This window comes from Engystomops pustulosus, chromosome 3 (genome assembly GCF_040894005.1).
Source record: "Engystomops pustulosus chromosome 3, aEngPut4.maternal, whole genome shotgun sequence".
NCBI lineage: Eukaryota > Metazoa > Chordata > Amphibia > Anura > Leptodactylidae > Engystomops > Engystomops pustulosus.
The window spans coordinates 28,933,348-28,960,374 of record NC_092413.1 but is presented as its reverse complement, the minus strand read 5'-3'; the positions used below and the strand labels follow the sequence as shown (position 1 = coordinate 28,960,374).

Below are 27,027 nucleotides of genomic sequence, written 5' to 3'. Positions count from 1 at the left end.
TGAAGAGTGATTTGCCTAATTATACAGCTGTTAACACATGTGTTTACAAAACGCAACCGTAAACGCATTGTTAATGCATGTGTTAACGCATACGTTTGTTAACTCGCTGTTAACACATGCGTTAACGCAAACACTAACATTTGCGTTTTGTAAACGCAAGTGTTAACAGCTGTTTAATTAGGCAAATCTCCCTTCAGCTGTTGTTTTAAGCGCATGCGGTAAACGCGACGTGTGACCGCACCCTCACAGATCAGAAGATAATTACAATTGGATTTTCCCTTTACGTTGAGTCCTGTGACGCCATCAGATCCATAAAGTACAATGGACTAATCTACCAATCTCGTAGATGCCTTGGTTTGCATGAACTGGACCGGCCACACATGGACATACACAGTGGTCCACATTTACTAAGAACAGTGCATTCTGTACTATGTGCAGTTGCCTGTGTAGTGTGCAGGGGGCGCTAGATTCAGGATTTCTGACGCCTGTTCTTCATGAATCTGGCGCCCCCTGCGCTCCCCCGACAGAGTGCTCCACTTTTTTTCTGGTGCAACTTTAACATGTGGCGTACAACACAATTCTGTTGGACTCTGCATGATAATGTGGCGCATGGTACGACTGAACACTGCAACGCCCCTTTCAGTTCAGAATTTTGTGTCCCGTCGGGTATAGTGCAGCTGCGCCACAAATGAGTCATGTGCAATAAAAAATATGGCGCAAAGACTTCTTAAATACACGTACAAGCAGTTTGCCCTAGAAAGAACATGCAACGTCCGACAGAAAACTGGCGCAGGGGCTTTAATACATCTGGGCCAGTGGGTTTTTGACATTTCTGTAGCCTTGTCCTAGGTTCTGTACGGTGATATATAGTTGTGTTGTTTGCTAGAGGTTCTATACGAGACATACTTCACAGTTTCCACTGCGCATGCGCGACATAATAATAATAATGTTGTGAGAACATGCACCTAAATAAAGCATAAAAAGGCCATTCCATGAAAATCGGACCGAGCTGTGGCCGGATATCATGGATCAGCCACAGTGCAGCAGATGGGACTGTGAGGACAATATTGTCAGGTTATAATCACGATTACAGTTCGGCGCTGCTTTTCTGCAGGAAGCAGGGACTCCTTCTATCTTATATCACTATGAAGCAAGGAGTCATGTCTTAAGCCCTGTGTTTGGTCCATGAAATACTGCGTGTCCATTTTTGGTGCCTTAGCCTCACCCTTTTCTGCTTATTAATAATATACAAGTTTTTACGCTGAGTGATATGGAGTATAGTGAAGGTTTCTAAGTGCTGTAAATTATAACAAAGTGCAAAACGGGCAAACATTTGGCACTACTGGAGGGCGAAACGTCTTCACTGTGGGGAAAAAAGACTTGTCAAATCTGTCTAATTTGTATCTACAGAGGAGGGAACCATGTCTACATGCCCGGCACAACTTACTGAAACCACATTTTACGTCAAAAAACAGTGGGGCACATTTACAAAGGGTTTGCACACCGCGTTTCCGTCGGGTTTCCCGTCTATTTCCGATTTGCGCCGCATTTAACAGGGGTTTTTGGCGCATGCGATCGGATTTTGGCGCGCCGACTTTCATGTGACACAAATCAGGGGGTGTGGCTGTCGGACGATCTGACTCAAATTCAAATTGTGTCACAACACAAGCACTTACATGCACCGGGAAGAAGAAGGTGAACTCCGGTGGACCTCAGCGGGGAAGCGACACATGCAGGATATCAGACGCACGATCTTAGTGAATGGAGCCGGACTTCATCCTTGTCGGACAGTCCGGATCGGGGATCGCGACAGGACCGGGTAAGTAAATGTGCCCCAGTATATAAACCCACTGCACGTATAAATAGCAGATTTTACACAAGCTGCTTCACTGTCTAATAAAAAGTTTGACAACTATCTATTCTTCCCATTTGTAAGGATCTCTGCTTGCTGTCAGTAATAATTTGCCCCCTAAACATATTTCATCCACAATCTTTATAAACAACCGTTTTCTATTATTTTAACCTTCAGGCAGTCCCCGAGTTACGTACAAGATAGGGTCCGTAGGTTTGTTCTTAAGTTGAATATGTATGTAAGTTGGAACTGTATACTTTATAACTGTAACCCCAGACAACATTTTTTTAGGTCTCTGTAACAATTGGATTTTTGTTACAGGATTAACAATAAATTTTAATTGCAGACGTCTGATTACTGTTATAGATGATTATTATAGCCTGGGACTAAAGTACAAGAAATTACCAACATCCAGAGGTCCGTTTGTAACTAGGGGTCGTATGTAAGTCGGGTGTTTTTAAGTAGGGGACCGCCGTATTTGTAGATACAATTACAAAAAGAAATGTATGGAAATGGTAATTATTTCTTATGAGTCAGTGTTCCTCGGTCTCTTTTTGTTTTCCCCTTCAGTTTTCTCTCCTTCTAGTCCCATCTTACAGAAGGACTAATCTTATAATACAGACAAATCCTTGGATAAGGAGCTTAAGTCACACATATGCCTCCTGTATATATGAATTCATGTCTGATTGCATCAAAAAGATCTATAAGGGTCACATCAAAAATCTGGGTCAAATGTGAGATCAGAATCTGCTTTCGGGCTCTGACCAACTAGACATAAATTCCGAGGAGCATCGGTCCTGACAATGCCGACGCTGCTCAGAGAGGTGTTCTGTATTATAATATTATAACATATTGCGAGGATATAACATCAATTTATGAGCAATCGGGTCTAGAGCAGTGATTGTGAACCTTTCAGAGTCTGAGTGCCCAAATTACAACCAAAATCCATCTTTCAATTGTATTGGCGTCCTGTAGACAGAGGAGGAGGAATTTGTATTATCATCGTAGCTTCGCTCGAGGGTCCCTGCAAATGGGAAAAATGGTAGACGCAGAAGCTCCAATGATAATCCAGGAGACTACACTGATTTTGGCACATCCTGAGCAGCCTGCAAGAGGATGCCCCGAGTCAGGTGCTGGGGCACCAGCCTGGGTGCCCACAGAAAGGTCTCTGAGTGTCACCTCTGGCACATGCACCATAGGTTCGCCACCACTAGTTTAAAGGATCCCACTGGTCCTATGAATAAGCAGCCCATAGTGCACTGGCCACATGGCCATCCCACCCCATGATTCATCAAAGGTGATGTCAACTCTTCCCAACATATCATCACTTTACATGGTGTTAAAATCCCTTTAAAACACTGTTAGGGCCTGTTCTACTTACAAGACCCTGGATATTGGATATTAAATGACAGAGATATTCTTCTTTAGGAACATTGATTACTGGGAATACCATATAAATTCACAGGGTTCCAAAAGTCATATCCCCGTTAATCATAAAGTAGTGGAATATCCTAATAGCATGCCATTACTTTATATAATAGGGAAGCCCTATTAGCATGGGCAGCACAGTGGCTCAGTGGTTAGCACTACAGCCTTGCAGCACTGGGGACCTGGGTCCAAGTCCAATCCAGGTCAAAATCTGCAAAGAGTTTGTATGTTCTCTCCGTGAGTTTCCTCTGGGTCCTCCGGTTTCCTCCCACACTCCAAATGACATAGTGGTAGGTTGATTAGATTGTGAGCCCCATGGGGAAAGGGCCTGATCTGTAAAGCGCTGCAGATTCTTTGCGCATTATATAAATAAAGGAATTATTATTATTACAATTCGAGCCTGTACAACCTACCAGATGTACAGTCAGATGTCATATATTGGAGGTAATCTCCTCTAGAAGGGAAGATTTCTTCATATTATGGTGGCATATGGAGGCGACATATGACGGCACACAAAGCATGAGGTGCTGCCGGTGACTGATATATAATGCATCTGGCATCTGACTATGTAGAAGATATGAAGAAGGAAATTTGAGGTAATTTATAACTGAAGATTTTATAGTCTAGCAAAACAATAGCAATTCCTATGCCAGTGATGGTGAACCTTTTGGAGACCGAGTGCCCCAGGTACAACCATACCCCACTTATTCATTACGACGTGCTAACATTGAAGTGAAATTTAAGCAGTAATTTCTTGCTTCCTTCGCTTTCATACTTTATTAGTGTCCTAAGAGCAACAATATTGTAGAAAGAGAGAGTGACAAATTCAGGGTAACCTGAATAGGAAGAATTTTTGGGCTTGGAGCTGAAGCTACATTGATAATCTGGATCAGGCTCACACCTTCCCATACCTCCTGTAGTCTCAAGCAGCACTGTCGCTTTAAGATAGCACTGAGCGCAGCAAGTCCTGGGCTGTCAGGGAATCCATGAAGATAGATTGCATCCTCTTTGGTGATTGCTTTGGTGCCCACAGTGAGTTGTCTGAGTGCCACCTCTGGCAACTGTGCCATAGGTTCGCCACCACTGTCCTAACAGTGCTGCCTACAGTTGGGAATCTGTCCCTTCTGGAATAGATAAACTGGTTTGGCTATTCAAGGTAGCCAAGTGTAGTAGATAATTGCTGGGTTGCGTTCAGCTACTACCACGTGTGTAAGTCCAGTCCAGGAGTGCACGGACACTCGATCCAGTCGAGATTCAGCAAACGTGCAAACAGGTGTGGTCCAGCTTCAATCTAGACGAGACTTGGCTTATTTGTTAAAACTTTTTCATTTTATTTGGAAAAAATTAAAAAGTGGACATACATCGGAGGATAATCCAACGCGTTTCGGACGCTACCGCGTCCTTAGTCATGGACCAGAGTCACGGTGCCTGGATCTATGAGTAAGTGTCCTTGGTTTATCATGATATTTTTTGATGGTAGAGTCCTTTAAAGGAGCACTTATATCAAGTTTTCCCCAACAGGATAAAACTGATAAGTAGAGGTAAAACTAATTGCAAGTACTAGGAGTCTCTTGCATCCCCAAATAAATGGAATGGCTGATGGGACATGTGCAGCCACATTGTTCATTTTCAATGGGACTGCGAATGGACTGAGCATAGCAGATGTTAAAGAGAATGGGCTACACAGCGAATGCCCCACAAAACCCATCTGGAATACTAGAACTTCAACACGTTATAGTGGAATTTTTATGGGAAAGCCTGTTCAGATGTTTCACATATAGGTCCAGTTTTACGGATGGTAAAACAACCCCCTCTCCTCCAACACAGTCCTCCTATTCCTTACCCTGAATGGCTGATCAGCGATAAATGGAAAGTAAGGGATGGCAGACTCCTCTTCTCCCCACTTCTCCGAGACGCAGGCGTTCCTGAGGAGCTGCTTATCTGTGAATTCTGCTTTCATCTCTATGGCCACGTCGGCTGGAGGGTCTTCTGAGTCTCCGCATGTCAGCTGGATTTCAAAACTGAAAAATAAGGGGGAATTTCTCAGATGACTGAATGCACATTAAAGAGGTTTTATTTTACGAGGATAACAAATGACACAAACTTAATATTGTCTGCTGCTCCGGTGTTCCCCTGGTCTCCTGCGGGACCCTGTGACCCCTGCTATAATACTGATGTGTTATCTGCAGCAATGTTATGTCATGGGACCCCAGGGAGTAGTAAGGAAACTATTACTCCTATATTATACTATTGAAAGTTGTTAGTAATAAAATATCATGGGGCTGGAATCGTAAAGTGAAATTTAGAACAATATTGAATGATAGATCGGATGCTTTGGTTGCGGTCATCATGACTACTATTTATCCTGGGGACACAGCTTCGAGGAAGAAGATTTCAAGGCAAATTCTGTAGAAAGAATTTGACAGAAATCTGAGGAATGAGCAGCATCTCCTACATGTCCAGTCTGATCAAGCGCTTCTTCATGGAAAGTATCAGCAGTCTATGAGTATCAGCAGTTTAACATATTACAGGACCCTGCGACAAGATGATTAATTACGAGACTGCCCCATGTCATATGTGGTTACATGATGAAAGTCTTTTTACTAGCAAATAGTAGAAAGATCAGTTTTTTTTGCATTTAAAGGGAACTTGATTTCACCACATTAAACCACCAATAACCTCAGGTAGGGTATAAAATATCCTTTGTAGAATTCCATCTTCTATGTGAAATCTCACCTTTTTACCCATACAAAATTTCCTCCAAAGTTACATGAAAATGAGCAGAAAAGAGTCATATTTGCATATTCTCACATGAGTCAAGTTTAGAGGCTGTAGGGAAGGCGTTGCCCCACACTCCACTATCTTCAGTTTTAAAGTACCTAATTTCATGACATTCATGGTGTCAAATTAAAGAATAGAATCTCATATTTTACATCACATCGGGTTGAAGATTTACAGAACTAAAGATACAGGAAGGTACCGTATATACTCGTGTATAAGCCGAGTTTTTCAGCACAAAAAATGTGCGGAAAAACGTCCCCTCGGCTTATACATGAGTCTATTCCAAAAAAAAAAATTACCCACTTAAAAAAAAATAAACTTAAATACTCACCCTCCGATGTCAGCGCGGCTCCCTGATGTCGGCACGGTTTACCGATGTCCCCGATGTCAGCGTGTCCCATCTTCTTTCTTCTCTGCGGCTCTTCTCTCTTCTTTCCTCCGGCATGGACGCGGCCATGTTTTCTCTGTGGCCGCGCATACTATGACGTCAGCAGCGGCCGCGTCATAGTATGCGCATGCCAGAAGAAAGAAGAGAGAAGAGGAGCCGCGGAGAAGAAAGAAGACGGGGCGTGCTGACATCGAGGACATCGGTAAGCCGCGCCGACATCGGAGGGTGAGTATTTAAGTTTATTTTTTTAAGGGCCGTGGGGGCAGACTACTAGGGGCTGCTGTATACTACTAGGGGCTTGCTGTATACTACTAGGGGCTGCTGTATACTACTAGGGGCTTGCTGTATACTACTAGGGGCTGCTGTATACTACTAGGGGCTTGCTGTATACTACTAGGGGCTGCTGTATACTACTAGGGGCTGCTGTATACTACTAGGGGCTTGCTGTATACTACTAGGGGCTTGCTGTATACTACTAGGGGCTTGCTGTATACTACTAGGGGCTGCTGTATACTACTAGGGGCTTGCTGTATACTACTAGGGGCTTGCTGTATACTACTAGGGGCTGCTGTATACTACTAGGGGCTTGCTGTATACTACTAGGGGCTGCTGTATACTACTAGGGGCTTGCTGTATACTACTAGGGGCTGCTGTATACTACTAGGGGCTGCTGTATACTACTAGGGGCTTGCTGTATACTACTAGGGGCTTGCTGTATACTACTAGGGGCTTGCTGTATACTACTAGGGGCTGCTGTATACTACTAGGGGCTTGCTGTATACTACTAGGGGCTTGCTGTATACTACTAGGGGCTGCTGTATACTACTAGGGGCTGCTGTATACTACTAGGGGCTTGCTGTATACTACTAGGGGCTGCTGTATACTACTAGGGGCTTGCTGTATACTACTAGGGGCTGCTGTATACTACTAGGGGCTTGCTGTATACTACTAGGGGCTGCTGTATACTACTAGGGGCTGCTGTATACTACTAGGGGCTTGCTGTATACTACTAGGGGCTTGCTGTATACTACTAGGGGCTTGCTGTATACTACTAGGGGCTGCTGTATACTACTAGGGGCTTGCTGTATACTACTAGGGGCTTGCTGTATACTACTAGGGGCTGCTGTATACTACTAGGGGCTTGCTGTATACTACTAGGGGCTGCTGTATACTACTAGGGGCTGCTGTATACTACTAGGGGCTGCTGTATACTACTAGGGGCTTGTTGTATACTACTAGGGGCTGCTGAATACTACTAGGGGCTGCTGTATACTACTAGGGGCTTGCTGTATACTACTAGGGGATGCTATATACTACTAGGGGCTGCTGTATACTACTAGGGGCTTGCTGTATACTACTAGGGGCTGCTGTATACTACTAGAGGCTTGTTGTATACTACTAGGGGCTGCTGTATACTACTAGGGGCTTGCTGTATACTACTAGGGGCTGCTGTATACTACTAGGGGCTTGCTGTATACTACTAGGGGCTTGTTGTATACTACTAGGGGCTGCTGTATACTACTAGGGGCTTGCTGTATACTACTAGGGGCTGCTGGATACTACTAGGGGCTGCTGTATACTACTAGGGGCTTGCTGTATACTACTAGAGGCTTGCTGTATTCCCACCCTCGGCTTATACTCAAGTCAGTAGTTTTTCCCAGTTTTGGTGGTAAAATTAGGGGTCTCGGCTTATACTCGGGTCGGCTTATACTCGAGTATATACGGTAAATTCATTGTTGGAAACATGAGCTGCAGATAAAGCTACATTTTTATTAAAGGGGTTTTCACGCGAAACAAGTGAGGCCCTAGCTACAGGATAGGGCCTAATTTGTTGATCGTGGGGGTCTCAGTGATGGGACCCCCACAGATCATGAGAACGGGGCAGTATGTAAAAAGCGATGAACAGGGTAGTCCGACAATGCCCGACCGGTCATCTTGGAGAGCAATGAGGGGTCTGACTAGGGTACACCGGACACTGGTTCTCGTGATCTGTGGGGGTCCCTTCACTGAGGCCCACACCAGTCAGCAAGTTAGGCCCTGTGGATAGGGCCGATCAGCAAATCAGCAAGTTAGGTCCTGTGGATAAGGCCTAACTTGTTTAGTGGGAAAACCCCTTTAAGTGTCTTTATTAAGAACCACAAACCTGATAGATAAGGAAAAATGTGATTCTTATCTTTAATATGATACAAGAAACATGTTTCTAGGTACAACAGAGTCTGCTCATTCTCATATAGCTTTGAGATTTTGTTTTTATATGTTAAAAGGTGAGATTTCACATGAAAGAGGGAATACTAGAATGGACATTTCATTCCCTACTTGAGAGGGCTGATAGGGTAAAATCTACTGACAGGTTCCCTTTAATTCACGGTGTATAATTATCTTCAAAAACCTTAATGATCCTGATTCGGCAGGCTTATTATAGGAGATTTATCAGAAGTGTCAGAGAGCAGAACTCTGCTCTAGTTGCTCATTAAAACCAATCAGAGCTCAGCTTTCATTTTCCCACAGCTGTTTATAAATTGAAAGCTGAGCTCTGATTGGCTCACAAATCTCCCCTATATGTAATTATATATGTACATAGAAGGAGATACAGATATCAGGCCGCTTCTATCCTATCAGTGGTATCACATTGCTCATGCTGCTCGTTCCGGCACTTCACAACAAATCAATAAAAGCGTTCGCACCTCTCTGGGTTCATGCCGACGATTCCCATTATGAGGATCTTCTTCCCTGGTCTCATGCCGCCTTTTATGTGACCGCAGAAAGGAACTGTCTGAAATAATAATGAGTTTGGTTAAACAAGGTCACTAAAGCACACATAGTAACGCTGATAAACTGTAGTCTATGCCTATGTCACACTGTTTTACACCCCTATAGTGTGAACAGGATGTTAGGCTACCAATCAGGTACCAGGGTTTTTACAGTATAAGTAAAAACCTAGAGTCCTTTAAATAGAGCAGAGTAATGCAATACACTAAGTATATAATGATTATAGGGGTCATACCAGTATAACCAGAGCTCTTCCGGTTATAATTATAGGCGTTCAGCAGGTATAATTATATATGTACACATTCTTCTTCTGGGGATCTGGATCTGAACTTTTTCATCTTTGTTTAAGAGCACATAAACATAAAAAAGCTGTTTCTTGTGTACAATTTTTATGAGACGCATTACTTTCATTATATGCTGACAAATAACTAGTTAAAACTGACCTCCAAGGAGTCTCAAACTCAGATCTCGCTTAAAGGGAACCTGTCACTACGTTTTACCCCACTAATCTACCAGCCCCTCTGGTAGGGCATCAAAAAACCTTTCTAGAATTCCCTCTTTTATGTGAAAAGTAAAAAATTTCCCTATAAAAAAAATACAAAATCAGCCAATTATGATGAGATGAGTCAATTTTAGTGATTGCATGGGGAGTGTCACTTTGGAAGCCTCTATCGTTGGTTCTATAGCACTGAGAAACATGCTGCTGGTGTCATATTAAAGATAATAATCTCAACTTTCAGAGCTATGATTATCAGGCTTATGGCTTTGTGATATTCAGAACCAGCTTGCATTTCCAACTATGTCTATAGTTGCCTGTATCTCTGGTTCTGTAGACTGAAAAGCCATAATATGAGATTCTTATCTTTAGTATGACACCAGCTGCATGTTTCTAGGTGCTATAGAACCAACATAGAGGCTTCTGAAGTGACACTCCATTGCAACCACTAAACTTGACTTATCTCATGTGAAAAGAGTCATATTTTGGGGGAGATTTTTTTTTTATAAGTAAATGGGTGAGATTTCACATAAAAGAGAATGCTAGAAAAGGACCTTTAATACACTACCTGAGGGGTGTAGTAGTTTATCGTGCTAAAACCTTGTGACAGGTTCTCAAGGGTTCACAAACTTGTCTGTGCTGGTCAATTATTTTACCACATCATTGCTTCAAGGGATCTAAAATAAAATAGATCCACCTAATCTTTTTATTGGTTGGTGTCTCCAGCTCATTACTGTTGATGTTTCCAAGGTTACAGACTACAAATCCCTGTGTAGTCTGATCCAGGAGACCATGTTTGTTTGTAGTACGGTATGTAACCATGAAGCCACATAAATCTACATAGGAGCTGTATACACAAGACGCTGGGTGATCTGTAATCAGGACTATTGCTCTTTAGCTTTAGGTGCACTGAAGCAGAAAATTGGGAGACATAGGTTACTTGGCGTTGACATCATCAATTGGGACACGTTGGAGGGGGTTGACCATAGGAACCCACATCACTTACACAAATTCCCTCAAAGTGATGGAGCAGCAGAATGTTCATTCATCCTCCAGCTCCACACCATGTCCATGGGAGTGTCGGGAATATGCTCATCCTGCTATATACTCTCCCCACTGCCAGATGTTCAATGAGATAACTATCAGGACCCTTTGTTCTATGAAGATAAGACACAGCCAGAGGTGTTTAAGACAAGCCCTGTGTCCTTGTTTATGGGGCACTCAGCTGATATAGGATGACAGCCATCTAAAACTGAATGGGCAGATTTAAAGTGAACCTGTCATCAGATTTTTCCAAATTAAACTACCACCCCCCTCAGGTCGGGTACGAAATGTCCTTTCTAGAATTCCTTCTTTTATGTGAAAACTCACTTATTTACCTGTAAAGAATTTCCTTTAAAGTCATATAAAAATGAGCAGAGAAGAGTCATATTTTGCCTGGGAAGAGTCAAGTTTAGAGGCTAGAGTTAAACGGAACCTACCATCACGAATCTACCTATTAAGGTAGATCAGATGGTAGGTGGATCTATAGGACGTGAGGATAGTCCTTTTAAGGGCTAATCCTCACGTCCAAGCACTTTTTTAATTACTTTTATTATCCGAATATATAAATTTTCTAAAGAGGCTACTGGGGCGTGAAGTAGCAGGAGCTGAGGAAACACAGCGCGGCTACTCCACGCCCCAGTAGCCCCTTCGATCCTCCTACCCGAAATCTTCGACAAACCTGCCGTCTGCGCATGTGCAGAACAGCAGGCCAGCGTCTGTGCAGCTACGGCTTCGGAGCAGTGACCGTGCAGATGCGGGCCTGCGGTTCTGCGCGCCGAAGATTTCGGGTAGGAGGATCGAAGAGGCTATTGGGGCGTGGAGTAGCCGCGCCGTGTAGCCTCAGTCCCAGCTACTCCATGCCCCAGTAGCCTCTTTCGAAAATTTACATATTCGGATAATAAAAGCCATTAAAAAAGTGTGGGGACATGAGGATTGGCCCTTAAAAGCGTTATCCTCATGTCCTATAGATCTACCTATCGTCGTTCTATAATACCAACAAACATGCCGATGGTGTCATATTAAAGATACAAATCTCATCTTTCACATTAAGATTTGCAGTTCTACCAAAAGCTACACAAGTGGAGATACAGGCAGTTAAAAAAGGTGTGAATTGGATTTTTCTCTGCACCTTACATTTACAACTATGTCTTTTACTGTCTTTTATCTCCAGTTGGGTAGCTCCCAGAACCGCATTCCTCATGCCACTTGAAAGTTGAAATTCTTATCTTTAAAATAAGACCAAAAGCATGTTTTTATACTTGATTCATCTCAGGCACAATTTGACTCTTCTCAGCTCATTTTCTCATGACTTTGGAGGAGAGATTTCGCATAACAAAGGTAATTCTACAAAAGGACATTTTATACACAACCTGAGGGGGCTGGTAGTTTACTGGAGTAAAATCTGGTGATGCTTTAAGTTGCACCGTAAACTTGAGAACCAGCTATCGAGGATCTGATATGGACTCCACAATGCAGGAGGATTATGGTTCACTGAATGGATACATACAGGTAATTGAAGCCAATAGCAATAATTTTTTTGCATATTTTTGCAAAACTGAAAACAAACCTGAGCTTCGCCTCATCCGCCGGGGGGCAATACTGAGGTTTATAATGTATTTCTTATAATGAACCACAACATGTTTTTGAAGTAAATGCAGATCTGCAGAATGTAATTTGTTTCCCCACGAACAACATTCATGCTGCATTATATATTCTTCTGATCTTTTCATGCTCAGAATTTACTTAGCATTTAGCCCAATCACAAGTCTCAGGGAGACAATGCTTCATACAGGTTTCCTATTCTGGGCCTGTGATGCGTAGTGTAAGGCTATGTTCACACCACATTGTGCCACCTGTACATGAATCTCTGTTTTTTCAGGTGTATTAAAATTCCTTTATATATCAATATATACAGTAGATGATTTATACATAGGATAGGTCAACAAAATCAGTGGCCCCCATCAAAAGTGGGGACCTCAACTGGTAAACCATTCTTGGTGTAGTGGCTGAGCAGCAGTTACCTGGCATAGCCCCTATACATAACTGCTCGATATCCCATCAATAGGGATATTATACACCTATCTGATATTGATAACCAGTTTGTCTTTCGATATCTCCTGTAGCTACACTGCCATGTTAATGCAGAGGCTGTGCTCCTTCCCTGACAAGCAGGGCAAAAACTATCCCTATTGGCTACGCTCATACATTCAGCTATGCATAGGTGATCAATATCCAATAAATAAGGATATGATACACCTATCTCATGTTGATGATCTTTTTATCTTTCTATATCTCCTGCAGCTACACTGCCATGTTAATGCAGACGCTATGCTCCTTCACTGACAAGCAGGGAAAAAAACTATTCCTATTGGCTACGCTCATACATTTAGCTAAGTATAGGTGATCAATATCCAATAAATAAGGATATGATACACCTATCTCATGTTGATGACCTGATTGTCTTTCTATATCCCCTGCAGCTACACTGCCATATTAATGCAGAGGCTCTGCTCCTTCCCTGACAAGCAGGGCAAAAACTATTCCTATTGGCTATGTTCATACATTCAGCTAAGTATAGGTGATCAATATCCAATAAATAAGGATATGATACACCTATCTCATGTTGATGACCTGTTTGTCTTTCTATATCTCCTGCAGCTACACTGCCATGTTAATGCAGAGGCTCTGATCCTTCCCTGACAAGCAGGGCAAAAAGCTATTCCTATTATCTATGATCATGCAGTGTTAATTTGTATAGTTATACAATAAATATGATATTTAATAGCATATTATATTTTAAGTAAAGAAAGCTTTAACCTACCAGGCGTGGAAAGAATACTTCTGCTTGTACCGGCGAACCCAAAGGACTGCTTAATCGTCTGCTGTCCAGCTGCTGGGGAGAGGATATGGTATAGTCAGATTTACGGTATATTCTACATCATGTAGACTCACAGTATACAATAGATATGGTTGGCATTATACAGCCGGACACACGTGATAGAATAAGGTTTTATGTTTTTGTTCCTGTTTGAAGGTTTGACCTTTGGTACAGACACGGCCTCTGGGAATGGTTAGAGGCATTGCCACCTTTGCACCTGTTCTAATAGATTATGGGACTTGCAATATGATCCCTGGAAGAAAGTAAGTGACACTCCATAGCTGACGACGATAAGGAGCTCTCCGTATAAGAACTTGTAAGTGAAAGCTTAGCGCTCAAGAGGGAATCAGAAACAGTAGTGTTAAAGGAGCAAGTAATACAGGGGGTCTCTTGGATTCGCGAATCAAATCTTACATTAAATTTTAACTCTTTGCAATGCACTTGGTACTGGATGACTATAATGCTCCGAGTCTGGGTCCTTGCACAGTGATCAGGACTGGAAATCAGGGCAACATACAATGTAGGCCAACATGTGGCCCAAAACAGAGTGGAGGCAGTGTGTTAAAGGGGTTGTCCACTTTCAGCAAATAATTGATATTGTTTGTGTAATGAAAAGTTATACAGTTTTCCAATATACTTTGTGTATCAATTCCATTCCTCCCGGTTTTCTAGATCTCTGCTTGTTGTCATGTAACAGAAAACTTCCTTGAACTTCCTGTATAGAAAAACCCGGTCCATGGTCATGTGATGTTACACGGCTCTTTATATACCTGGTCATGTGATGCCACAAAGGGGCAGAGCTCATTATATCCCTTAGAGTAATCAGAGCTGTGAGATATATAATGAGCCGTGCACCTGTGTGACATCACATGACCAGGGATATAATGAGCTCTGCACCTGTGTGACATCACATGACCAGGGATTTAAAGAGCTCTGCACCTGTGTGACATCACATGACCAGGGATTTAAAGAGCTCTGCACCTTTGTAACATCACATGACCATAGATATAACGAGCCGTGCACCTGTGTGACATCACATGACCAGGGATATGACAAGTCGTGCACCTGTGTGACATCACATGACCAGGGATATGACAAGCCGTGCACCTGTGTGACATCACATGACCAGGGATATAACGAGCCATGCACCTGTGTGACATTACATGACCAGGGATATGACAAGCCGTGCACCTGTGTGACATCACATGACCAGGGATATAACGAGCCGTGCACCTGTATGACATCAGATGACCAGGGATATGACAAGCCGTGCACCTGTGTGACATCACATGACCAGGGATATAACGAGCCGTGCACCTGTATGACATCAGATGACCAGGGATATGACAAGCCGTGCACCTGTGTGACATTACATGAGGATAGATATAACAAGTCGTGCATCTGTATGACATCACATGACCAGGGATATGACAAGCCGTTCACCTGTGTGACATCACATGACCATAGATATAACGAGCCGTGCACCTGTGTGACATCACATGACCATAGATATAACAAGTCGTGCACCTGTTTGACATCATATGACCAGGGATATGACAAGCCGTGCACCTGTGTGACATCACATGACCAGGGACCGGGTTTTTATCCACAGGAAGTAAACAATGAAGCTTCCTATAGAAAGACAGCAAGCAGAACTCGAAAAACGAGGAATTGATACAGAAAGTATATTGGAAAACTATATAAATTTTCACTACAAGAACAAAATCAATTTGCTAAAAGTGCACAACCCCATTAAGACGGGCACCTGTGTACTATTCTTAATGATTGGTGGACCCAGCATACGACATGCCAGAATTCCTAAGTTCTTCCAACCTCTTAGTACCCTAATTGTGCTGTAGCATTGGTACTGGAATGGACATGTACACCAGATCTGAGGCAGCATAGGTTTCAGCTCTTATCTGTAACAGGTTTCCACACTCTGCAGTGCCCACTTTTTTTTTTATTAAGTGGCTCGAAAAGTTGGCGCAGTAGAAATTGTGACTTTCTAGGAATCACTACCACTACCTCCAGCTTAAAAAATGTACAGTTTCAGCAAATAAAGCTAAAACATTTTGGAGACATTATATAATTTACATTGTGTTATCATTTTGCAATGATTATTAGGATCTCTGCTTGCAGTCAGTGAACGGAACCCTTCACTGTTTCATTCCACAGTTGTGTTCATGTGACGCTCACAGGGGTTGTTACAAGGACAGTTATCAGAGCTCTTTCTTGTAATAACCTGTGCACTCGTGTCCTTATCACATCATCTAGAAGCAAAGAATGATCGTTCCCAGACACTGACCTCTAGAAGGAATATTAAAATCTATGGGAAATGAATACACAGATTATACTGCATAGTAGAAGTGAATTTAAAGGGCATCTACCACCAGGATGCAGGACTACATGCAAATGAGCCTGAGGGGCTCCAGGCTCCATAGGTGTTAATGGAGCCTGGAGCCCTTCAAGCTCATTTGCATACAGTCCTTCATCCTGGTGGTAGATGCCCTTTAATACATCTGTGCCATATGTCATAAGACGTCAGACAAATCCGTTTACAGCGTATACAGGCCGCAGCGAGAGCCTCAGACTTGATATTCACCTCCTGACAGCTCGCTCTTTACACTCTATAAGCCTATTTGATCCACCAGATTGATCCCGACACGAGGATGAATTATATCCTTGTGCAGAGTGTGGAAAGGATCCCTGTAGCATATTATAGCACTCATGTACATCAGCCCCAACATAAGTCCCTCAAATTCAATTATTACATCATGATCACATTAGATCCAAACCAATCACTTATGTTATAAGAAGAAATTGATGCTAAAATATGCACTAAAATGACCCATTTTATTATAATCCATTAAACCCACATGAAATGAAAAAATATTTTTTGTGCAGCGGAGACCACTATTTGACCTCAGCTACTATTCACTTTCTTGGGAGCAGAGCTGCAGTACCCCGGTATGGCCACTATACTCTGTACAGCGATAGCTGCAGAACCAGAAACTGCTGTAGCAGATCATTGGGGACGCCAGGTGTAGGATCTCCACCAACTTCATACATAGGACCTATTCTTAAAGGGGTGGGTGCACTTATACCAAACTTTGACAGGGTAAACATCAGACCGTAGAATAGGCACACCAATATTATACAGGCGCTCCCCTACTTAAGGACATCCAACTTACAGACGACCCATAGTTAAAGAAGGACCTCTCTGCCCCCTGTGACCTCTGGTGAAGCTCTCTGGATGTTACTATAGTCCGAGGCTGCAATAATCAGCTGTAAGGCGTCTGTAATGAAGCTTTATTGATAATCCCTGGTCCCACTACAGAAAAAAAAGTAAAACTCCAATTGTCACTGGGGCTAAAAAAAAAAATTAGTCTAGAACTACAATTATAAAATATACAGTTTCGACTTGCATACAAATTCAACTTAAGGACAAACCTATGGAGCCTATCTTGTACATAACCCGGGGACTGCCTGTACTTACCCTGGCGTTCACCACCTGGAGACATGGGTCACGTGACCCCTGGGCAGCAGGACTTGGGGCTCCCTGTGATGTCCCATGTCCTGCTGGCTTCTGTTGGAAGGAGTTCCGTATGGTCAGTGCTGTCTGTACCTCCCCTCCATCATAACCCTCCCGTATCTGCGGTTGAAGGGGCGTACAGTTGTCTTTGGCACACCCTTCCAAACATTAATATTGGAGTGGCAATCACCGAGTAAATGTAATGACTACATTTCCCCCTTTATCCACAGGAAGCCAGCAGGACACAGGACATGACAGGAAGTCCTAAGTCCTGCTGCCCAGGGATCATGGGGCCCCTTAGTGAACAACAAACTTTTACAGGGTATCTATAATTATGAGAGACCCTATTATACTTACCTGTGATATAAGCGGCCAACCCCTTTAAGACTGTCTGCCACTATTATCTACCTTTGTCTGCTATTATTGTAAGTCCTGAAAAACCTCTTAAAGGGATCTTCCTTCATGCATTCATTACTATCCCAGCACCTTATTTACCGCAGCATATGTAGAGCATTTGTGACTTGCATTACATATATAACGCTGACAAGACCCATGACATATTATCCCCGGCTGTATAGGTCACACCAAGCAATTTCACCTTCTGCAAAGTCACCGAGGCCCCTGCCTTAGGCTTCTCTAACATGTAAGAGGATCCTTGTCAGCTACTAGTACATACAACATACAGGGTGCTCCATTGTACAATGAAGTTCTATGGGAAACTCCCTGCATAGTACAGAACCATCCGGATCTCATGGAGAGAACAATTGGGCTTCATTAATACGGCATCTGGTTTAATGATATTGGTAGATTTGTCATCACCTCATGGTTCCCGATCCAGGTCAAGTCAAAACCGGACCAGAAGTGAGCTGATCCAATTGAAAAGGGGCCTATATTTATCGCTGAGAACACAAAGCCTTAAGCAAATTGGGTCTATGGAAAAGTATAGACAGTAGCACAAAAAAAATGTTAAAAAGTCACTTTTGACACACTGTGAAGGGGGGGGGGCATTTATTATTCGTTTTTTTGCCACATTTTTTTTAAATGGAGCAAATAACAGGGTAAGGCTACATTCACACACATGTATGGGGGACGTATATACGACCGATATACGTCCCCCATACACTTCTAGGGGCTCACGGCACCGTACGGTGCGGCACTGTACCGCTCCGTAGCCCGTAGAAAGTTAGGACATGTCCTATCTTTCTACGTAATGCGGCGCCGTACTACGGTACGGCGGGCATATGTCGTGTGCATGTAGCCTAAATGTGTGATGTTTCGGCCACATAGGCCTTTTTCAATGAAGGTTGGTAAACCAAGCACACTTACATGCTAGTGTGTGCCCCCTCTAGCAGGATCTGCTCTTCTTTTTTAGCTATTTACTATGCAGTTCTGGATCCCCTCTGGCTAATTTGCATAGCTTTTTTGTTGTTAAAAAAAACAGGGCCTAAGAAGCTAAAAGAAGAGCAGATCCTGCTAGAGGAGGCGCACACCAGCATGTAAATGTGCATGGTTTACAGTCCTTCATCCTGGTGGTAGCTGTCCTTCAAGCAATGATGACATACGGACCATGGATTCCTTGTTTGCGGCCCAAAAACAGCACAAGGAGTCCTTAGTCTGGGAACAGGAATATACATATGGCATCCAAAGCTGTAGAGTTTTGCCCTCAGCTTTGAGGATGACCGTGGCCGAGCAGCACTGAACGGCTTATACAATAAGCTTCTTTCAATTCAGAGAGTGTTAAATCCTTCCAAGAAGTCATGAAAGGGCTCAGATTCCTCCTTACCAATGTAAGGCACAAGTCTGGAGACCTCTAAAGAAGGACAACGCTGTAGTCAAGGCCCAGCAAACACCTTCCTGTGACTACATCTGCTCAGAAGGACCCTGTGGGGTCACAGACGGTGACAACACTATATTTAGGAGTTTCCAGTCGCTTACAGAAACTGTATGATTATGTATATTTTTTGTTATTATTAGTGGGTTTTGGCAATTTTTTCCACAAGTTTGGAAAGGGTATGTCACCCTTATGGGAGAGTATGTTGAGCATCAATCGAGGATCACAACATAACACCATCCTATAAGAACAAATAAGTCATAGTTGAAAGGTTATCAAACTTTATTCCCTATCCCTAATATAAGGGATAAATGTCTGATTGTTGGGATCCGATCTCTGTCAATCATGGGTGTCCCCAAGTGCCTCATGTGGTTGGAGCTGCAGTGTTTATGCTGAGCTGTTACAGGGGTTGTCCCTAGTTTCACTGTGATTGCTCATTCTTAATAATTGAATAGAGCATGTGTCCTGCCACTCCATTCACTACTATAGGAGCATTGGAGATTGCTGAACACAGCGATCAGGTATCTCCCGACTGCCAGAAAACTGGTTAAGGTGTAAAGGTTTTTTTTTTTTTTTAGGGACTTGCTACAGGGCAATTTGGAACACTTGGACCTGTGGGTGATTTAGTGTCCCAAATCACCCAGACAGGTCCTCTTTAAAGATAGTCTACCACCAACATCCATCATGATAAACCAGGGACACTTACTCATAGATCCAGGAATTTCCTTCTAAAATCAATGTTCAAAATTATTCTATTTGGACAGAAGGGGGTGGGGAGTAACCAGAGCCCTTCCATGTTGCAGCTCCACTGGCTGTTACACTGTGCAAGGAACACTTCCACGGAGTGCTGAAACCTCCCCTGCTGCTATGATATTACCAGGGAGCTGAGGGGGGGGAGAGTGTTAAGCTACAGCACAGAGGGGCTCTGCTAGCACTCATAAAGCCCTTCAAGCTCATTAGCATTATTCTAAAAGTTGATTTTAGAAAGAAGGAGGTCAAGGTTAACAAGATCCACTGTGCCTGGATCTATAAGTAAGTGTCCCTGGTTTTTCATGATGGAATTTGATGGTAGATTTCCTTTAAAGACACATGCACCCTCTTTTGACCACTTTCACATTAGCAACTTGGCAACAGTATGGGCACCCCATGGTGCACTAAAACCTGTGGCCACGACTATGGTACACTAAAACTTGTGGTCATACCCATGGTACACCAAAACTTGTGGTCATACCCATGGTGCACCAAAACTTGTGGTCATACCCATGGTGCACCAAAACTTGTGGTCATACCCATGGTACACCAAAACTTGTGGTCATACCCATGGTGCACCAAAACTTGTGGTCATACCCATGGTGCACCAAAACTTGTGGTCATACCCATGGTACACCAAAACTTGTGGTCATACCCATGGTGCACCAAAACTTGTGGTCATACCCATGGTGCACCAAAACTTGTGGTCACACCCATGGTACACCAAAACTTGTGGTCATACCCATGGTGCACCAAAACTTCTGGCCACATCTTGGGTGCAATAAAATGCTCATTAGCAAATAATTAGGAATGATGTACAGTCTACAGCCCCGCTCACATGTGTTTAATGATGCACAGCCCTAGTGTTTGGCAGATCCTCTTGGCTTCCACGCAACTTCAACTTTTTGGTAAAATTCTACAGAATCTGCAAGGCAGATGTGCCATAGAAGGAAGGTTTATCAACACGAAGCAGATTCTGTGCCGCCATTACTGCCAATCCCATACATCTGCATACGTTTTTTTTCTGTTGAAATTTTCCTATTCAGATGATAAACTGCTGTGTGAATATACCCCAATACAGCAGTGTAGCCTATAACAAGGGTCTCCCTAGAATATGGAGTTCATACAAGGGTAACCACATTAGAAAAATCTCCCTTATCTGTAGGTCTACAACTTGTCGGATCCTGTGCGATGCTGTCTATGATGCAAATCCATTCCCTGTTGTACTAATCAGAGCACTTTAATTATTGATGTATTTCAGGGAGTCCGGCCCAGCGGGGAAAGACTGATTTAATTACTACAGATTAATTAATCTAGAAGGATGAAGACAAGTCTGATCATTCGAGAGGTTCATACACCTCAAAAGGGCAACTGGTGACAACATATTATCTCATCATGTTATCACCTTACACAAAGGGGCCTATTAACTAAGGGTCCCGTGGCCGCATTTCGGGGATCACGCCGCTGGGTGCCGGATTTTGGTGCCGGCTTTCATGAGTCAGAAATCGGGGGGCTGGCCATCGGACGATCTGACTGATTCGGACTGAGTGCAGGATTTAACTTTAAAATTGTGTCGCAAGCCCAAGCACTTACATGCACCAGGAAGAAGGGGAACTCTGTCGGTCCCGAGTGTGGGAGCGACACATGCAGGATATCGGGTGCACGATCTTAGTGAATCGGGGCAGAGTGCATGATCGTCGAACACTTCGAATCGAGGAACGCCGGACCGGGTGAGTAAATGTGCCCCATTGTCTTACTTATAGTAGTGGTTTTATTTTATGCCAATATCATGCAGAGGGTCTGTGTCCCATTTATCCAAATACATCCGAACTCCATTCAGATGTATAAAATAGGTGTAATTCCTGCAACAAATCTGCCACTTGTAAATTTATCCTTAAAGGGAGTATACCATCTCCACTGAGCATCATGATCTTCTGGCAGAATGTCGTAGAGAAATGTACTGTCAATTCTAACATAGTTTATTATTTATGTACATTTTGCCATTTCTGAGATATTCCCATTTCAATCCATATGCTAATGAGGCAGTTGGTGCACCCAGGATGTATCCTCAGCACCTGATGCACTGCTATTCATGCCTGGACCACTGCTCTCTCCATCACCAAGCTGGAGATTTATCTTGTGAGAAGCTTAGGGAGTCATTGGAAGACGAAGGAAGTGAGTTATACAGGTGATGATTAACATACGGATTAAACTGAGAATATTCTGGAAATGGCATAATGGACAGAACTAATAAAATGTATGTTGGAATGCATTGTTACAATGCATTCTTCTACAACATGCCGCCAGCATGGACGTGGCAAATTCCCTTTAAGATAAAATATTAAATTACAACCCTCAGGCCAAAGACCCTGTGGCATCTCGAAAGAAAATGGAGCAAGTCTGTCATTGGATACAGAGATAGAAACTTTTTTTTTCATTCATTGTTTTCATAGTATAATATTGTCTTCTAAGATCTTAACATACGCGGATATATTAACGTTAGGCAGTCATTTGTGCAGAAACAAAATGTTTGCATCCCATCAGAAACCTAAATAGGACTGAAATGTGTAGAAAGAGCCTAGAGGTTTCTTCACATGTAACAGATTTGTTGAGAAGATCTTTGCAAGTGATAATCAGTAACTTTCTGAAGATCTGAACGGCATTGGATTTGATACATGTACATAGAGGTTTAGGAAGTTTTCAGTCCAGACCTCTCATGTATGATAGAGGTTGTATGACCCAAACATCCATGTTTTAAAGGGAACCTGTCACCAGGGACCTCATTTTCACTAAAGACAGGTTGCAGAAGCCCATGACACCTGCAGTGCAAAAATGTCTCTCTGCCTTTTAAGCACTTGCATTACAATATAATTGTGTGTTATAACTTACCTTGCTTCCTGGCAAAATCCTGGGGTAGTCACAGGGGTTGGGCTTTGGTTTGGATGCATTTCAAAAAACAAAATGTGACTTGTCTGTGTTACTCACTCCTCCGCTCTCAGTCCCCGCCTTTGTGCTCCTGTACAGCTCCTCCCTCTCCCACTGATGTCATCACACCAGGCTATGACCTCTGTGAAGGAGTAGGAGGGAGGAGCTGTACAGGAGCACAAAGGTGGGGGCTGAGAGCGGAGGAGTGAGTAACACAGACAAGTCACATGTAGCTTTTTGAAACACATCCAAACCAAAGCCCAACCCCTGTGACTACCCCAGGATTTTGTCAGGGTGCAAGGTAAGTTATATCACACAATTATATTGTAATGTAAATGCTTAAAAAAGGCAGAGCGGCATATTTTCACTGCAGGTGTCATGGGCTTCTGCAACCTGTCTTTAGTGAAAATGAGGTCCCTGGTGACAGGTTCCCTTTAAAGGCAATGGAATTATTGGAATGGAATTATTTAAATTTAAAGGCAAACTGACCCTTGATTGGACCCTAGAGCCATCACTTAAAATTATGGAGTCATGCTCCCCCTCTCTTCTAGTATACATAACTACCAAGTGAAATCAATGAGCTGTTCACGTACAGACTCGTATTTATTAATTTGTCCGCAGGGTGGCGCTGGAAGCGTGCTATAATTTTCGGCGTAACTACTTAAGTAGCAAGGGATTATTGATATGGCCCACGAACCAAAAGATTAAGAATTGTTTCCACATTCATGAAGGTAAAGCAGAACTCCCTAGATTTGCTTTTAGCTGTGTTTTTTGTGCGCCAAAGATTGTGCCACAAAACCAATCGGAGATATAGAAGCGCCAGTAAAGTGTCAGATTCACAAGCGGCGACACAATTTTACGCCCAAAAACAGAACAAGAGGCGACTGTCGGAAAACCACCAAAATTGTGGAGTCGACACTTCATAAATAAGGTGCAAGTGGCGCAGCAAAAAAAAAAATTTCGCCACTTTTCTGTTTAAAAGGCGATGATAAATTTTACAAATTTATTTATAAATTTACACAGCAGATTTTAACCACTTTTTGGTCTTCTTGTTTAGTACGGTATATTTTGTATATATTTTGTTACAAGTCCACAAAACTTCCTAAAAAAATCTTCCTAAACATGTTATCCCACTGTAACGCAATCTCAGCTGTGATGAGTTCTACATAAAGGATGTGTGACCAGAAATAAAGCAAGTGACGTTCCCAGCATAGTAAGATCCTCGGATAAATAACTGCAGGCAGCGGATACCAGGGAGAAAGCCAAAGTATTTTCTGTTTTTCTCAAGATCCTGTCCTCACCAGGAGGACGAGTACAGGGATCTCAATGCAAGTTTAGGGTCTGTAAAGCAATAGGTCATAGGTCATGATGCAAGTACCATATGGGCGATAGATACACAGCGGAGAGACGTACAAGAATCTGGAGCAGGATCTATGGAGCACAATCATTCCCATCTACTATGTTACAACAAGGAGCTTCCCTGTCCTGGATCACTAGAGAAACAGACATTCATAGGATCAGACCCCACTGATGAGATACTACAAATCTACAAGATCTTCAACTCAGACTCCTTAAAGGACATCTATCACCTGGATGAAGGATTGTAAACCAAGCACACTGACATACTGGTGTGTGCGCCCTCTGACAGGACCTGCTCTTCTTTTCACGTCTTATGCCCTGGTTATAAAAAAAAAAGGCTTTTAAAATTATGCAAATGAGCCTGATGGACTCCAGGCTCCATAGAAGTTAATGGAGACTGGAGCCCCTCAGGCTAATTTGCATTATTTCTTATTTCTTAAAAACAAGGGCATGAGAAGTTAAAATAAGAGCAAATCCTGTCAGCGGGGGCACACACCAGCATGTCAGTGTGCTTGGTTTACAATCCTTCATCCTGGGGATAGATGTCCTTTAAGGTATATAAACATCATTGAGCTTTAGTTAAACTGGTATTGATACACACAGAAAAGTATCATTATTAAGTTACATTGGGGCTCATTTACTTACCCGTCCGCTGGAGTTCACGGAAAGTGCATTGTCCAATGATAATGCCCTGTGCCGCGATTCACTTAGATTGTGCGCCCGATATCCTGCATGTGTTGCTTCCCCGCTCATGTCCGACAGAGTTCACCACCTTTTTAGTGGTGCATGTAAGTGCTTGATCTTGCGACACAATTTGAAAGTTAAATCCCGCACTCAGTCCGAATCAGTCGCATCGCCCAACCAATTTTTGTTGCATGGAAGCCGATGCAGCCACGCCAAAAAACGATTGCATGCGCCAAAGTCCCAGTGCAGACCCCTGTTAAATACCTGTCAAAGCCGTGTAATTCCCGAAAAAGGCACACAGTCCGACGAAAAGCGCGACCCTTAGTAATTGAGCCCCATTGTGTCTATTCACAAGTCCTCATCTATTATGATGGCTCTTCCCTGACAAATAAAGTGATACGACTAAAAAGTGTGAATAAACCCCAAACAATCTTGATCATAATAATGATTACAATGTGCTCACATGTAATGGATACAGATAATAGATGTACAGATAATGTAAAGGATCAGCAGGTGGCACTTGTGGTTTATTGGCTTCAAAAACTGCATCAAAATCCTCAACACGTGAACACAGACTAATGGTCTCACAACATCCACCAATACATTACATAAATATCACAAAATTGTATGTGTATATCGGATGTCAAACAGCTAGATGCATAGATAGACTGATAATATATAGGGCTCTTTCACATTGGCGTTGTTTTTCACATCCGTGGTTCAGCGATTTCCACGGATGCCTCACGAAGCCATTGTTTTAAATCAGTGTTTTCACATTGGTTTGTATTACCACGGATCCGTTGTCCGTGAAAAAAAAATTATAAAACATTCCCTATTTTTTTCAATGATGCGGATCACAGAAGGCAATAAAAGTCTATGGGTCCGCAAAAAAAACGGATGCAACATCATTTTTTTTCACTGCTGAGGCTAAAAAAAAAAACAGGCGTGATGTTTTCAAGGCAATGCTTTACGTTCAGCTTTTTTTGGGGACACGGAGTCAAAACAGAAGAACGGAGACGGAACGGATGCGCAACTGAAGCTGAACATCAATGCCAATGTGAAAAAGCTCATAGACAGATAGATCATTGATATAATTAGATAAAGAATAGACAGATAGATAGATGATAGATAGATGATAGATAGATAGATAGATACATAGATATTAAATGGATGGATAGATAGATAGATAGATAGATAGATAGTATATTTACATTGGATGTCACACACATAGATAGATAATTGTAGATATTTGCTTGTTAATTGATTGATAGATAGTTAGATATGAGACAGATAGATAATTGATATACATGTATATTATATATATATATGTAGAGAGAGAGAGAGAGACACACACACTATATATACACATAATGTATGTATATGTGTGTGTATATATATATATATATATATATATATATATATATATATATATATATATATTTACATATATATTACACATAGATAATTATACATATAGTAATATATAGATTAAGGATAGACATATATATATATATATATACACACACACAGGTGTACTATATATATATACACACTATATTTATACTGTATATGAAGAGAACTGAGATAGATAAATAATAGATAAATGTATATCCAGGCCATATACAGTCATCTCTATAGGTCCCTGTCTCTGGCACATGGATACAGTATATACATTCCTATAGTGGTATCAGGTCGCTGGTGAGGACGTGGTGCCCGGGCAGGGGGTATACATTAGTATTAGATGAGAGGGGCACAGTATTGGGTAAGAGGGGGGTGGCACACCAGGTCCACCCCCAGCACGTTGCAGTCGGTACCTGGCCCCCCAGTCCTGTCCTCGCCCCCCACTTACCATGGTCTCCCTCTCGAGCAGGGAGCCCGCCATCTTGCAGAGCCGGGTGTGTGCGGTGCTGGAGGCTGCGGAGGGACTGGAGCAGCTGGAGCCGGGCAGGGAGGGAGGCAGGAGGCGGCTGTGGCACCGGCTGAGGGCAGGGCTGAGCCTGGGAGCACAGCACAAGGAAGAAGCCCGGGCTGACCTGACAGACTGGAAAAGCTGACAGGAGGAGGCGGTGATGGCGGAGGAGGAGCTGTGCTCTGTACATCTACTATGAGGGGATGCAGGGTGCCAGTGTGTGAGGAGGGCATCTCTACTGGCACCACAGCACCGATACACAACACTGGGCATGGAGTATGTGAGGAGAAAACCTCTACTGCCTGCACAGCCCTGGCACTGCCAACTACAGCACACTGGGCATATTGTATGTGAGGAGGGCACCTCTACTACCTGCACAGCCCTGGCACTGCCAGCTACAG

General features: G+C 42.9%; 1 protein-coding gene across 2 annotated transcripts in view; it reads right to left on the bottom strand.

Moving 5' to 3' along the window:
* The window catches only part of LGALSL (galectin like), a 33,057-nt gene extending 6,254 nt beyond the window's left edge, over window positions 1–26,803 (bottom strand). Inside the window, exons 1-4 of one of the 2 annotated variants that reach the window (XM_072140392.1) lie at window positions 26,567–26,803; window positions 13,580–13,648; window positions 9,134–9,222; window positions 5,124–5,301 (exon numbers count right to left, since the gene is read on the bottom strand). In XM_072140392.1, the coding sequence (XP_071996493.1) occupies window positions 5,124–5,301; window positions 9,134–9,222; window positions 13,580–13,648; window positions 26,567–26,599 (369 nt within the window). In that variant the 5' untranslated portion in view covers window positions 26,600–26,803. Of the gene's footprint in view, window positions 1–5,123; window positions 5,302–9,133; window positions 9,223–13,579; window positions 13,652–26,566 lie in introns of both variants that reach the window. The other variant, XM_072140391.1, reaches the window with a different exon arrangement.
* Window positions 26,804–27,027: the final 224 nt, after the last annotated feature.